The 15,985-nt window shown below is 43.7% G+C and overlaps 1 protein-coding gene across 4 annotated transcripts; it reads left to right on the plus strand.

Annotated features, from left to right (window-relative positions):
* Nucleotides 1–620: 620 nt before the first annotated feature.
* On the plus strand, nucleotides 621–15,138 carry mbd6 (methyl-CpG binding domain protein 6). Of its 4 annotated transcripts, XM_034536918.1 has the most exons (14): nucleotides 621–861; nucleotides 1,094–1,234; nucleotides 1,852–2,057; nucleotides 2,854–2,993; nucleotides 3,761–3,863; nucleotides 4,572–4,743; nucleotides 6,482–8,905; nucleotides 9,086–10,077; nucleotides 10,512–10,620; nucleotides 10,796–10,941; nucleotides 11,523–12,284; nucleotides 12,466–12,518; nucleotides 12,675–12,741; nucleotides 13,371–15,138. In XM_034536918.1, exons 4-14 carry the CDS (start codon nucleotides 2,878–2,880, stop codon nucleotides 13,440–13,442), a joined length of 5,016 nt encoding a protein of 1,671 aa, XP_034392809.1. In that variant the 5' UTR covers nucleotides 621–861; nucleotides 1,094–1,234; nucleotides 1,852–2,057; nucleotides 2,854–2,877; the 3' UTR covers nucleotides 13,443–15,138. The 4 variants fall into 4 exon arrangements, with proteins under 4 accessions (XP_034392809.1, XP_034392810.1, XP_034392811.1 ...); XM_034536919.1 differs by lacking the exon at nucleotides 1,094–1,234; XM_034536920.1 differs by lacking the exon at nucleotides 1,094–1,234 and having other exon boundaries at nucleotides 621–845.
* Nucleotides 15,139–15,985: the final 847 nt, after the last annotated feature.

Genomic DNA, 15,985 nt, shown 5'->3' on the forward strand with positions numbered 1-15,985 from the left:
GCACCTTGTAAGGTCAGTAAAAACTGAATTGATATAAGATACCTTTTTACTCATAGTCTTGAGGGCCCCGTCGACAATAGTATTGATTAAAATGTCAATTTAAGGCTGTCATCATTGTAGTTTATGTAGTGCTTCAATGCAGCATTACAAAACTAATTGTAAATGATCTAATGACCCACACTAATTGCCATGTGGTGAACCTGAAGGCCCCGGGCCCCCTGCGTGTCTGGGGCCAGGCAGCTGTCTACTTTGCTAAATTATCTATTTCAGTCTTCAACCAAAATCATAGTATGCCCAGACACCACCAAACACACACAAGACAATACTTTACTGACTGGACAGACTTTTCTATATATAATGCAACACAAATGTAGCCTCTGCATGGTCGAATTATTTGGGATAAACAGGGGATGAAGGAATATGATATGTATTAATAAATAGAACACTTTAAAACACTTCTCTAATTATGTATGTCGTATATAAATATAACCAATTATTGCGTAGCACGGGCCTGCTGTTCACGCTATTACCATGTCCTCTATCAAGGAGCTCTGCATTGATCTGTCTGGAGCACTACAAAGGTCCCGTTGCATGTTGGGTACAATACTCCCTGAGCGCCGAATGCGCATGCCCAACAGAAAACTCCATTATTTTTTTTTGCTCGGAATCTGTAAAAAAAAAAAAAAGAAAAGAAAAAAAAGAAAACAGTGGGAAACTGTGAATTTGGGATTACATGGATCGCTATGGTTGTCGGAGTAAATCTGAACGCCGGACGGTTTAGCAGAGCAGAGACCGAGCCAGCGGCTGGATAAGCGCGCAGCGGGAGCGGGACCTCCTTCAGCCTGGTCGGGACAGAATCAAGTACATTTACTCAGTTAGCTCAGTAGCATAGCCCGTTAGCCCCGGAACCCCAGGCGCAGTAACATGAAGCGTTATTGCCCTTTGTTTTTAAATCGGACCGGCAGACGTTACATAACCGCCGGGCGCGGATAAAACGCGTTAATGCGCGCGTGGAATCGTGGCGTCCTGTATTTCTACAGTTATTCATTAAAGTAGTGGCCCTTTTCTAAACAATCTCCTGTTCGTTCGTTAGCTCGCCAGCTAACTCTGGATTCTCCCGCGAGCCAGAAAAGCGAAGACTCCCAAAACTTCGCCAACACACAGAGAGAGCGAGGGAGAGAAAAAAGGTGGATAGGTCCTGCTAACACTAACGGTAGCTAACGGCTGTCAATAAGTAAGTGCAATCGCATCAAATTCAAAGAGTTTTTTATTTGTATTAATTTTTTTTTATTATTAATCAGTATCGTGGCTCGCTTGTGTCTCGCAACCGCAGCTGCCGCGCGAGAGGTTTGCAGCGCAGTGTTTAGTGCGCCTGACAGCTGTCACGACAACACGGCACAAAGTAGGGTAGCTCACTAGCTTAGCTGCTAGCCTAGCTGCTAGCCTGCCTCGTACCAGCCGTGCTAGTTGGTGAGATGTTGTGCTGCAGACGTGTCGACTCAGCGCAGCTAAGATTTACACCAAGAGGGTTTTATTTCAAGTTGTTCTCACGTTTCTTGCTTGCTTTGCTCGTATGTTGTTTTGTTGCGAGGGCAGCTGCTCATTTGGTCACGTTAGCTAAACACCCAGTAAACCACGGGCCTAGCCAAACACACCCTCCCACTTCAAAGTAGCCGCAGCTTGCTGTGAAGTTGTGTTTAATTTTTTAAAAGAGAGCGATGCATTTGATGTGATTTTCTTTTTTTAACTAAGCTTTGATCTCCTCATCTGCAGGACATAGTTTATTCACGTGAGGTATTTACCTTGGTTACCCTGTCACATTACATAATACCCCTCCACCTTTCTTTGCAGGCTCTTTATATTCATCCTGGACCCTACTCTGATGTGAACTGAACAATCTACAAGAGTCATCCTCTAAATTCAGGATCTTATTGTCCAGGTGTTTGGGCATCGAGTCAGGTTTTACTGGCAGTCTGTGTGCTTCTAACCCACCAGTATGTACATTGGACAGTGGATACCCTAGCCAAAACAGATCCTGGCTTCTCAAAGATGACAAGGTATGCTTCATGTGCTTCAGTTCTATTTTTGGATACTTTAGCCTGACATCAAACCAAAACCTTTTTTTATTCTTTTGCTGTGGCCTCATCCAGTGGTGATGTGCATGTACCACATTTTGGGTTAAAATGTTATCCAAAGTAAATAAGTAAGTGTTGGGCACTTTGCCAGACGTCTTTGAGGACTTAGAGGACAGATGGAAAGTAAAGTCTCAGTAACTTGCATTGACTGACACAGTGCATTACATTTATAACAGCAGCCCTTATTGTATAGCATATATCAAGATTCTGGTAAACCTAGGCTGATGTCATCATGGTCACATTTTGTAGTATTTGATGTTTTACATTTACATTTGGTATTGTGTAATCAGATGAACATTTTGCATGCACCACTGATATCCTGAAGACTTCACAGCATAGACATTTGTTCATGCATGTGTTCACTTACTTAGAGACTCAGTGAGCTGCAACAAACATCACTGACTTTCTTTCTCTCAAATGTGTCAAAGTATTAACACAAACTAGTATTGTTATTCTTGTGATCCTCTAGGCCATGTAAATAAACTTAAAGCTCTGGTCAAGTGTCATAACACAATTATATCGAAATGTGATACCGAAGACACATTTTGTTTTGAATACTCCTGGAACTGTAGGATGTCTTTAGTACGTACCTTAAAAAAATGAAGAGATTGACATTTAAGAAAATTATTTTTCAAATACAGAACAATGAATTATTGGCAACATTATTTAAAGCAAACCCCTAAAAAAAATGTTTCAACACTTTGCTGCCGTGCCCAAGGTGCTGGCAGGCCGCAGCTACAAAATGATGGGAGGCAGTGAGACTGTCAGTGGGGACAAGGATGGGGTCCACACCACTGCAATACACGTCCCCATCGGCTGGCAAAGGAGAGTGGAGGGAGGGCACGTGATCTATCTCAGGTAGGTTGGTTCAGTTGAACAGAAAGCATATGCAGATTAATTGCTGATGTTTATTAATATTTGAAGACATTCATTTAATGTGACTGCTAATGAATGTATACATGCATGATTGTTTATCTGTGTGTGTGTATCATTTAATCTGGGGAAATACGAATGCTGGTTTTGCATGTGTTACTGAACATTGGCTTGTACCTTGCTCAAAAAATAGTATTTTTCAAGCCAGTCAAATGGAGAGAAGATTGGTTAATGTACACACACACAAATGAGCTTGATAATATCATGTAACAGTAGCTTATACATATGTGGGCTATAACCTTGGTTTGTGATCAGTAACGTCACATCTTAATTAGTAACCCAATTACCGGAAGTTTCTTCACAAAATGTAGTGACTGGGAGACAGAAAGCTGTGATCACATTCAAATAAACTGCTAAGTTGTATAATACAGGCTTATGTTTTTTTACTGCTTCAAACGTGGGCTGCAAAATCTTTGTTTAATTATTGATATTTTCTTTCTTGACATACTTAATAATGTATGCTGGAAGATTTGGGGTTGTATTACATAATCTGTTGTTAATTATATAGGAGAGGAGAGGATTTATTTACATTTCTAATTTCTAAATTGTGGTCTGGTTTAAATTACCTGGGCTAAAGTGTGTGCTGAGCTTTGCAACTTAAAACTTTGCTTTTCTTCGAACATATCTGTGTTACATATTTTCAGTTTGCTTTGAGTTTTCTGTTACAGTTTGTCCCTGTCTTCTGTTTCTAGTCCCAGTGACACTGCTCTATGCTCTCTGGATGAGGTCAAGACCTATCTGTTGACTGATGGCACCTGCAAATGTGGTCTTGAGTGTCCACTCATTGTCAATAAGGTAAAGCCACTCTATATGTTATTTTAGATTTGTTAGTGTTGTGTTTGTGTGTGTGTGTGTGTGTGGTAAGGGTGGGCACAGACAAAACACATGCAGTATACAATATATCCAGATATTATCTGGACTTTTTAGATGTAACTGTGACACTTGAATGTGAATTCATATTTAAGCATGGTGATGACTTTTGAGCCTCATCAAACTCACTAAAACTCTGTGGTGGGTTAGCGTCATTTGTTCGAACACTGAGGATATCAATAAATGCTGTTTTGTTAATAGCAATGTGTTTTGATATTGCTGTAGAAAACGTGACTGAAACAAGCTTCAAATATCAGCCATTGTGTTTGCATTAAGAAACTGTAAACTTGAGTCAAACTCATGGTGATATTCAAAGGGTCAGTATATTTATTGGCAGCACTCGAAAATGTAGGCATGTGACATCCCCACATGTGTTTAATTAAATATCTATGAATAACTTTTTTAATTAAGCTTGTCCAACTGTAGACTCATCGCTGATCTTTTTTTCATAAAAATGTGAGTGCACGTTGTCTGCAATAAGCAACAATCCTTGTGTGCATATTACAAGTGTAAAATACCCTCCCTCGTGCCCTTAACAGTCATACATTTGAGGAAATGTTTTGCAAAGATGTCTCTCAGAATTCTCTCATGCAACGAGTGCTCTCCAATCCTCTTCTATGTGTTATCCTGCAGGTTTTCAACTTCACTGTGGGAGCGAAGGTGGAGCAGCACAGCCAGCCGTTAGGCAAAGCAGAGCAGGACATGACCAAACTGTGTAACCACCGCAGGAAAGTGGTAGCAATGGCTGCTCTCTGTCGGAGTATGCAGGTCTCACAGCTGCCCTTCGCCAACCTTCATCATGCAGGTACATTTTGACTCATTGATGCACTCTACTCCTGTACCTGTGTACTATCAAACATTTTGTAAAAATATCATCAACTAATCTATTAATGGCTTTTCTATAAAAGAAAAATCTGACTGATTTCCTAAATGGATCCTCATTGTTATGGTTTCTCTGGTTGAGGTGTACCAGATTGTATTTGAGTGTGCTGTGTGTGTAGTCCTCACCTCATGTAGAGGCCTCTTATGGGAATATGATCTCACGAGTCCTGCAGGACCCAACACCAATTTTCTCTGTGTGGGAGCGCTTTGTCAGTATAATCATTGTGATGGGATCAATTGTAGATGAAATGAGGCTGTTATTATTGGGCTTAACCATGCATGTACATTAGAGGTGCAATGGATCATAAAACTCACGGTTTGGATCGGATCAACAGAAAAGAAAAAAAGGGAGCAAATATAAACACAGAGCTCCCTGATTACGTTTTATTTGCCGCCGATCATTGCTGATTCGTATTGCTGTTTGATTATAGCAGCTGGTTTACAAGACTCCAAACAATTTTTTTTTGTATTCCATTGTCAATAATTTCAAGCCTGGAAACCATAAAAAATTCAACTGGATTTGTTCAAGTTTCTCACCAAAACTACATTTTACAATATTACAAGTGAACACATCATGATAACATTCTAATTTACTTTCGCCCAATACTAGTTTTCACTGAACAGAGCCTGAACGCATCATAATGTAACCGAACAGAACCTTCATTCTCCTCGTGTCAATTTAAACACAACGTTTTTTCACAATGTAACATTAGCAGAGATCAGTGACTAGAAAAGCATAAATAATGTCCTGATTGCGTATTTGACTGAAAATGGGTGGATAACGATCGTCAGTAAAAGTTTATTTCACACTGATGGTTAACATTAAAACTGTAATTAATCCGCGGTGCCGAACAGTGAGAGGGGATCCGTACCGATCAACCATAGTCCATTACACCACTAATGTAAATTCATTGTCTGTCAATTAGCCACATGCCTTCAAAAGACACATTCAGATGTTTCCGTTTAGTTTCTCCCTCACCCTCTTGGCTCTCTTTTCTTTTTTCTCTCTCTCTCTCTCTGAAGTCTTACACTTTACCATTTACCATTTTATAGGAATCAACATTAGTTATTAAACAAATGGATTTAGCTTGAAGCAATAGGAATTGAAAGGGTTAAATGTGTCTTATTTCCCTGTGAAAAGGGCCAAACTGATTTTCAATAGAAAATATTTTGGATGTGTGCGATCCGAATCACTACAGGAGTAGGCGGGTGTGGGGTGGGGGTATCTGTTGGAGCAGTCAGTGATGGTCTGTGGGAGCAGGTGGGTGTTGGATTGAAAAAACGAGTGCTCGTCAGTGCAGCAGCTGTCAGCCGCGCGGAATTAAAAGAAGACGGAAGATATTCAGGAAAGATTACAAGGCGTGTTTCTTTAGGCGTGACACTTTATTTGCTCAGATTTGTTGTCTTGCTGAAATTTATACCTCACAGTATATTTAAACAGATCCATATTTTTTCGGTGCTCAGCATTGTTGTGGTCCTGTCAATCCATCTTCATCTGTGTTTATAGTTTGATGAGATTTATGTAAAACAACCTTTTTAATTACACCAACTACAAAATGTAATTTCTCGGTATTTAGTACATAGACTGTATGCAAGATCTGCTATGAAAGCAGAGAAGTGACTTCACCATAACCCATATGCGTCTGTGCGTCCCCTTTCAGAGATGAGCAGTGGAGTGGACAGCCGTTATCCAAAGCGAATACTTGTTGATCGGGAAGAAGAGGACCACAGCATTTACCATCCCAAACTCCATCCGGTCCCAGCTCGACCCCACAGCAACCTCCATATACACCCCTCTGCCAGCCCCAAATCCTCCCACCAGTTTATTTACCCTTACAATGGTTCCTCCCCTGTCCTTCACACAGGCACAAACTCTCACCACTCCCTAGATGCTTTGAGAAGGCTTCAACATCCTCCTCCTCTTCCTGCCTCCTCCAGCTCTTCCTCCACCTCCCCATTCCCAGCGTACAGCACTGCCCAGAGATCACCTCGCACCCCCACACCTCAAGGTCAAAGAACTCCCAAAACCCCAGAGACTCCGGGTTCTCCTCGGCTCGGGCCCCTCTCTACACCTCCTCCCTCTTCCCCTATGAGCATGGGTGGAGGAGGAAGAGGAGCACAGACTCACGCTCATCATCATGGTGTCATTGTGGGAGGCTCCCCCCTCTCTCCGTCTCCCTCCCTTTCTCCCTCTGTTCATAACATGAACTGTTTGTCTCCTCACCAGCGGTCCCGCCACCCTTCTGCCTCTCCTTCCCCTCTCTCTGATCAGGGAGGAGGCTCAACAGTGGCAGGAGGAGGACTGATGGGAAGTAACTTGTCTCAGAGGAGGAAATCCACCTCTTCCTCTCCACACTCCCCTCTCCCTGGTGGCTCCCCAAACCCCAGCCCCCACTTCCCTAAGTACAAGCTGGAAGACATCTTGGAGCAGTTTAAGAACTCAGGCAACAGCAGCACTAATAACCACCTCCAACTCCCTACCAACCTTTCCTTACTGACCAACCAAAGCAGTAGCAATCCTAATGCTCCCCCCTCAAAGCCCTCAAAGAGTACCATGAGTCAGATTCCTAGCGCAGGACCACCAGGTTTTGGGTTGAACTCTGCAGGGACTTCTAGTTTACCTCTGGGGCCATTTCTGAACCAACATCACAGCCATCAAGGGAAGCTGTCACACACAACTTCTTCTTTCCCTGCGAGTAGCCTTCTCTCTGCGGCTGCCAAGGCTCAGCTGGCAAACCAGACAACCCACGTCCAGAGCTCAAAGGTGGCCAGCAACCTGGTGAGCTTGCCATTGTCTCTGGAGGTCTTGAAAGACGGACAGCAGCAACAGTCATCCAAGGTAACAAACAGCACTTTACATAGTAGCCACCCTCTCTCCTCCAAAGCTTCTACTAGGCCTCCCCATCCTTCCCTTGCAGCAGCCTCCACCATCCTTTTCCCTCCATCCCACTCTTTGGCCCAATCCCTGGCTTCCTCCCTGCCCCACCTACCTCCTGCAACGGAGCGCAATGCGTCGCACAGGAAGAGGCAACGGCGATCTCCCACAGTGCTCAGCATGCTAAGAGACACCCAGCAGCTGGATAATGGGCCGCAGAAGACCCCACCAGGAGACTCTGCTACAGTTATCAACCTATCCTCCTCTTCCTCTTCCTTCCCCACCTCCTCGCACTCCCCCTCTACCTCAGCTGTGCAGAACCAGAATGCTGTCCTGTTAGAAAACCATCATCATCATCTTCTCCCCGGGCAGACGCCAAGGCTCCCCGTTTCTCGACAGATGCACCTTTCCAGACCTCCTAGACAAACTGAGGCTCTGGACTTCACTACAGGCCTGACACCTACACCTCTTGGCTTGGATCCTCCAACTCAGCCTCTGTCTGCTCTGTTGCACCTGCTCAGTGTGCAGAACGCGCAGGCCTCAGCATCTCACTCTGCTTCAGCTCAGCCAGGATCCGTGTCTCTTGAAGGAGGTGGACACACTAATAAACAGAGCCCCAGACGGTCACCCTCTTCTCCCGCCTCTCATTCTAACGTCAGGCACTTACAGACTCGGTCACCGTGCCGAACCAGTAACACTAATTCTCTACACTCTGGGCTTCAGCCGCTTTCTCCTCCCCCGACTTCCTCTCAGTTCAGATCAGTGCACTCTCCAACGCATCCTCAGTCTACAAAATCAAATCCTCTACTGAGACATTCTACTTGTTCAGCAACACTGCCCAACTCAAGTTCAGCTTTACACAACAGCAGCAGCCCATCTTGGCATACGTTCCAGACTCCCGACAAGCATCAACCAACTGAGAATCACATTCCTACAATAGACTTTGTTTCCCAGGAACACTTGCAGGAAACCTCGCCACAGGGCACTGTGGCAACAGAGATTGGTACTACAAGCATAAATTCATCACTGGACCTGAGTAATTCTCAAGGCAGTGTTTCCATGGCGATATCCAGCTCCCCGAAGCCTCTTGATCTTAGCAACCATGTCCTGGCCCTTCTCGCAGCATCTTCCACTGTACCCCAGGAGGAGGTCAGCTCCTCTGACCGTACCACTGATGTTGTGATGTCTTCTCAAGGAAATCCCACTGCAGGTGAGGATATTTTAAGTCTGTTTTTTGTTTGTAGAGCTTTGCAATGTGTTGAAAATGCACGAAAATAAATCATGTTTATAAACCAGCAAACTGCCCAGCTCAAGGACCCTTGTATACAATGTGTTTACCGGTTGATAAGTCAATCTGAACGGATGTAAATGATTCATGTCTCTCCCACAGGGCCAGATGAGTCTAGATGTGCAGACCCGAAGGTGACCAAACCTCCAGTAGCCACGAGCCCCGGGCCAGCTAGCTTCTCTCGTCTCGGGGATAATCACAGCCCTCATACACCTTCAGCCGTGGGTGACTCAACCTCTCCCTTACCTCTGGCAGAGGCCTTCCCCTTCATGAACCAAGAGCAGCTGCTTCAGTTGCTGTCATCCACAGGAGGCCTACCGTCCCTCCTGGACCCAACAGTCCTGGCTTCATTACCCCTTGGGGGGATGTGGTTGGGAGGGCAACATGCACAGATACCCAATGCCACTGCACCACAACCACCACAGACTCTTGCAGAGCAGCAGCAGCAGCAGTTACTCATACACCAACAAGAGACACAGCAGCAAAACCATTATCAGCAACAGAAGCAGTTAAACAACAATCCTCTGTTTACCTTGTTGCCCTTGTTGAGCGGTGCACATGGGGAGCTGCCTCTAAACCTTTTGGGCCTCCTAAATCCACTCCCACCTCCAGGCTCAACCTCCAACCCAGGGCAGGAAGCTGATTTAGGGCTAACAGAAAAACCGAGCCTTCAGGCTCTGATTATGGCCTCCTTGTTACTCGGGCAACAGCAGGGGCCTTTGTTACCGCTATCTGGGCTAGGTCAGTTGAGCCAGGTCAGCTTGGAAGTTCCTTTACAGCAGTCGCAACACATCACCACCACATTGGAGGGCCTCACCTTGGATAAGACCTCTGGCCTCCTGGATCCATCAACCCTATCGGGCGCGGGGCTCTTGGAGGTCGCCCAAGGCCTTCTCCCCATTCCCCCAGGAGCTGAGGGCTCTCTCCAAGCCCTACAGTCTTTGCTCCTTTCTGGCACTCTTCCTCCTCCCCACACAGCCTTCCTGCCCCTCAGCCCTGCCTTGCTCACTGCTGCCCTGAATTCTGCCGAGCTCCACCCATCTCCGCACACCCAATTAGCTTCTGCACAGCAAACCCAACATACCCAACCTCAGGTAGGCTTCCCTATCTCCTATAGTTATTTCCTCTGAGCATCCTTAATGTTCCCTAGAAAAACCTATAAACTAATTTCCTTAACTGCTCCATTGTTTCTCCCTGCATTAATTCATCTTTATTTTCCTCAAAAACCCTTCAACAGTTTTCCTTTGACAAAATGTGTTTTTCCTCAATTGTTTTCAAATAAAGGCCTTCTCTTTTGGGGGATTGGGTACAGCATGTCTATCTTAATGTACTTCAGGTGTGACTGCACATGTTTCTGCAAATAGTTTTTATTTAAAAAATGTTACGATTTTGTCCGCATCTTGCAAATCTGTATTTCTCTGACACCATCTCTACCTTCTTTTTTTGTTTTGTCTTTTTGTCTCTCTTGTAATTCGTTTTCCTGAAACTAAACTCCTCTTCGGTCCTCTACTGTACTCTATTCTCAAAGGTATCCACTGATGCTGGTGTTGACACCCTCATCCCCCTCTCTCTCCAAGGCAAAGACAACCCCATCCTCCAACAGTTACTGCCCACTTTGCTTAACTCTGCTGTTTTAGGTGAGTTGGTGCCCACCCTGTGTAACATTTCTTTCTAAAGGATAAACCCTCTGTTTGGAGTGAAATTACACCGGCAACAATTACCAACTGTTGTCAGTATTAATACTTGAAACATTGCAGATATTCTGTAGCAGGACAATATTAAATCAGTGCTACTTATACAAAATCTTTGTAGGAGATCTTTCTGGCATCGCAGGACTCCACAACTTGTTGGGGATTGGAGCAGGTTCCATCCTCCTACCCCCAGTCCAGACCTCTGCATTGGGCATGCCTCTGCTGCACGGGCCTGATGGAGCTCTCAACTTGCTTAACAACCTACAGGTACGTAACTGGCCTGTAGCTTAGTGGATAATTCAATTTCAATTCAGTTTATTTTGCCCAAAATCACAAATTACAAATTTGCCTCAGTGGGCTTTACACTCTGCAGACTCTGTAACACCACATTACTACCGCAAGTCCAACAGATTGAGACGTCTTCTCCTTATCGGATTGTGTCACATCCGTCCCATTCTCCCAGTTCAATTTATATTTATTTTGTATTTATACACTATTAAGTTGATAAACTAAATCGTATAGAACCTAGACTTTGAGTATTTTGATCTATAGCTGTGATGTTTAATGAGTCCGATACATATATCAAATTATATGAAAGTAGAAAATAAGCATTGGATCGGACTGTAGAGGACTTTGATCAGGGTCGTGCCAAAAAAAATGTATCCCTATTTTTTTTTTTTTTACTTATTACAGGATTTGCATATATGACAGCAACTGTGGATAATTTGCCTTTGGATTATTTTCCATCAATGAGAAAACACATTTGTTATTCCCTAACATCTCTTTTGGGATCTTTGACTATTATTAATGGCCTAAATTGTTTTTGTTTTTTTTCCTTTTTCCTCCAGCTACACCTTGCACCACACTCAGAAGGAGACAAGCCAATGTCATTGCAGGAAACACACAGTCCTGCCCCACAGGAAGACATTCCAGCCAGTCAGATGGCTCCCGATGTCGTACCCAGTCCGGTTCCAGCTCCAGTTTCAGCCCCGGCCCAAGAACACAGCCCACCCCCACAGCGGGTATCTGAGGGCAGGTCTGTTATCGATCCTTACACCTCATTCATGGACACGATCTATACCTCCTTCCTTCAAGTCAGTGCGAAAGAGCAGGAAGGCAGGCCCCACATGGGGCCATCTGACCCCACTTCACCCTTCTGTGCCTTACCACCGGTTTCTTTCCCTGTGGATCACCATACCCCGTCCACCCCTGTTCAAACTCTGCCCCAGGCAAGTGCCCCAGTCTCCCTCAGCCCACGGCGGGCCTGTTCCCTCCACAACCCAGACTTATCCCGACTCAGCTTGGAAGCAACAGCCCATTCCCCAGCCCAAGGGACGCCCAAACCCACTGAAGATGGGCCTATGTCACCGTTACAAAGGAAACCGGTTATGGTAGTGGGACATACCCACCCAGAGCCTCCTCTCCCATCCATGTACTTTGAGGAAGCTAAGACAGACTGTACAGGCCCTGCTGTGTGCCCATATGTGGAGGCGGGGGTAGATAGGCAGGGGCATCTTCTCCATGCAGGGTACCTCAGTCCCAGGGATGGATGCAGTGGGAGGCCCAATGAGGAGACAGCTGGGACATTGCTGCGGACCGAACAGGGAAGGGTGAGTGCCTGCGTCTCCTGTTTCCTTTCAACTTGAAAACAAGATTTTATATCACAAAGTGGGACTGCATAGTTATCCTTCCGAGACACAAGGATTTAGTATGGCATGGACAAAGACAGTATAAAAGAGGAATGTGGCGTTTTGAATGACTGCATTTTAACTGTGATTTTACCTCCCTAAGGATCAAGCGGGAGCAGCGGGTGGAGCCAGAAGAGGAAGGAAAAGGAAACAAACGTAAGTGGTCTTGCTAACAGTTCAATTCTCAGATAAGGATTTGCCCCTATAAAGCAATTTCCAGTGAAAATCCTCTTGTCGTCGGTCTTGAGACGTGATGAATCCAAGATGTTACATAACAACGGTCATCAAGTGTTTTATTACTTTGCCCATCAGGCTACAGAATGTGTTGGAAGACTTCAGAGACATGGATGCTGCAGCACTAGAGGAAACCAAGGCCACGGTAAGACTCACTGATGTATTGGTTTAATTATCAGAAGCACGATAACCTCTCCTTTTATTGAATTCTACTTTTTCCAATCCACCTGTCTTTAAAGTACGGCCTGGTTTTCCCCCCAGTTGTTGTTCACTGCAATGTGACTGGTACTTTCCAGCAGTTTTTTTTTTTTTTTTCATCCACGTTAACGCCTTTTCCACTAGCACCACCATGAGGTTCGCATTTGTGGTTTGGAGTGAAAATGTCTTCTCATTCATTGAATGGATTATCATAAAATGTGATACAGATGTTCATGTTCCCCTTCAGGATGAATTGTTATAATGTTGGTGATCCCTTATTTTTTCATAAAGCACCATCATCGGGACAAAAACAATCTGAATCTGTTCAGCACTTTGGTGTTTGACCATATGCCTGCAGAACGTTTTATTAGCCAAAAGATGATGAACGTGGTAAAAATACCTGCTAAGTATTATTATGTTAGCATTGTTGTTCTGGCACTGACTCTGTCCAAGTATCGATCCCTACTGGGAATGATGGTGCAGTTCTGACTGCGGTGGTAAAGTCATTCCACCGCAGGGGGGCTGGAAGGAGATTATGCTGATGTGCTTGTAATTTCTCTCTCCGTCATGCTCCAGACAGCACTGCTGAAGCCTGAGAGGTCAGTCCGTGGCAGGAGGCGGCGAGGCGCCAGGTCTCAGAGGCAGTGATTGGTGGAGGGAGCTGTAAGTCAGAGCTGTTCACCAATCAAACGTCGGCCAGACGCCTCACTTTTCCCCTCCATCTCCACCATCTTCACCACTGTTTAGACCTGTCTCTCTTCTTCTTTTTTTTTGTTCAACTGCACTAATATTATGCCGTTGTCATGTCAACCATTGTTATGGCAACCAATATGAAAAAAACTCATAGGAGAGAGATCTAGGCAGAAAAGTTAATTTATAAAAATGTGTGAAAAAAAAATGTAAGAGGTTTTGTGGATACTTTTTCACTTCGGTCTTCTCATAGGTCTAGTTCACAAAATAATGGTTGCTTGACATTGTGATCAGAGATCTGTTAATTATGGTTGTTGTTAGAATTATATCAATGAGAAAACACACAACAAACAAGAGTACTGTTTTCTTCTCGTCAGTGTATAACTGTGAGTCAGGATAAAGCCCAACTACTTGAACGATGCTCTCCGTTGAAACTGTGTGTGTGTGTGTGGAAGTGTGTGTCTTTATGTGTCTGAGTGTGTGTTGGACAACAGTGCTAGTGCTGAGCCCCTCACTGTCCGACCGTTAGTGGAAGTTATTGTCATTTGAGGAAACAAGACCGTATCTGTTTATACGATAAAGCGTTCTCTGCAGAGACACACAGTGGTTGTAATTCAAGGACATGTTTTGAAGGGTTTTTTAGAAGGTGCTGGAAGAGAATATAAGAAGGAATAGACTTGAGTTTTCTTTTCTGTCACAGTATAGAATATCTTTCGTATGAGACAAGCCAAGGAAATAATGTTCACCTTATCAGGTTTCATGAATCCGTTTACATGAGCCACTGGTCACACAGAAAATACCGTTTAATCCTGATTCCATGTGTCCTGTGAGACGCTCCTTTGGGATTTGTACATCACCAAGAACTAAGAAAACGTTCATTTAAAGTTACCTTTAAACAACTTTTGAATCATGTCACAAAACACGTCGGGATACCCCGACAGGTCACAGTGAATCTGACAACATCCAGTTGTTGACGGTCCACAGCAGATGTGGAACAATTCAGAACATGTTTGAGCATCATTTGCCAAGTGTTGGCAACCCACTTGCATTTCACATACTGTCACCTGTCACTGAAGAATTGCACAACACTTTGGTATGATGGAGACTATTTTGTATCCATTGATCTGACACTCACCCAAACGTCCACTCCTCAGCGAGGAGATAAATGTCTGGAAAAGGTATCGAATTTTGACATTGAATATTTGCAGGAATCCCGAGTCCATACAAAGTACAGTATGTCATTTGATTGGATGAAGGAATGGCTGGATAACCTAAACACAGTGAGCACTGACGTCTTGCATAGATCTGTTGAGTTTATTGCTGTGGATTTGGAGTCATTTCTTCCCTCTGTCTCCTCATGTCTTGATCTCTCCTCCAAACACTGCCCTGCCCCAAGAGTCCTGGCATCTCTTGCTGTATTTAAAAAATAAATAGAAAGTGAAAAAGAAAGCAGATTATGCAATTTCTACACTTGGAGATTTGTACATATGTACAGTTAATGTGTTTTATTTTGATTTTATATTGTTAGAGAAAGAGACAAGAGAGAAAACAATGAATTGTGAACTTTCTGGGAATTGTAATTACGTATTTTTCTCATTCTACCCTTTGCTTTCAATACTTATGTTTAAAAAAGACGATTAAATTGTGGACTGTAGCTTTCTTTTTTTTATATGGGAGTCTTTTTTTATTTAATATTAAACTATTTACAGAAAATGTACCCTGTGTTGATTTCTCTTCTGAAAGGATGTGAGAAATTGAATGATGTAGTTGTCTCTGAATTTGCCTTGAACTCTCAGACATTGTCAGATAAGGAATATATATATATATATATATATATATATATATAAAACATTGTTGGCTGCACGACAAAAAATATCAAAATGTTTGTTTGATAGCTTAAATTACTGTCAAAGTAAATATTTTAAATCATACTCCAAAGAAGTTATTAACAACAGCTATTAACAACAATTGCAATAGCTAGTTTAACATAGTGAGTCATTTTCATTGGCTTATTTGTGTATTGTTGACAAGTTCATTACCTCCAGTGAAGGAAGTTGTGTTTTATCAGGATAACTTAAAAACGGTTATGTATTTAATTGAAAATCACCTTAAATGAACAAATGTGGCACAATACCTCAAGTGTCTATGTTGATTCAGGTACATATCCATTATTGAAAATAAATGTAGAGAGTTGCGTGGCCGAATTTGCTCGCTCGTAAGAAAGTAATCAGTATTTCTACAAAGGGCATGACAATGTGTTTTCACACCAGACACTGATGCTCCTTCAAGGAGCCCACAAGGCCTAAACTCATCTTTGAATCAATAAGCCACTGCCTTCCCATCATGGTTTCTCAGACCTTCCAAGAAATGCAGTGTGACATCGGAGAGGGGCCAAAGTATGACTTTTAAGATTAGTCGCTGCATCATCGGTCTTGGCTGCCAGAAAGTGATGAAGTTATCCTTCACGGCTCTGTGAGGATGTGACGATGCCGCGCGGGGCT

This window comes from Cyclopterus lumpus, chromosome 7 (genome assembly GCF_009769545.1).
Source record: "Cyclopterus lumpus isolate fCycLum1 chromosome 7, fCycLum1.pri, whole genome shotgun sequence".
Taxonomy (NCBI): domain Eukaryota; kingdom Metazoa; phylum Chordata; class Actinopteri; order Perciformes; family Cyclopteridae; genus Cyclopterus; species Cyclopterus lumpus.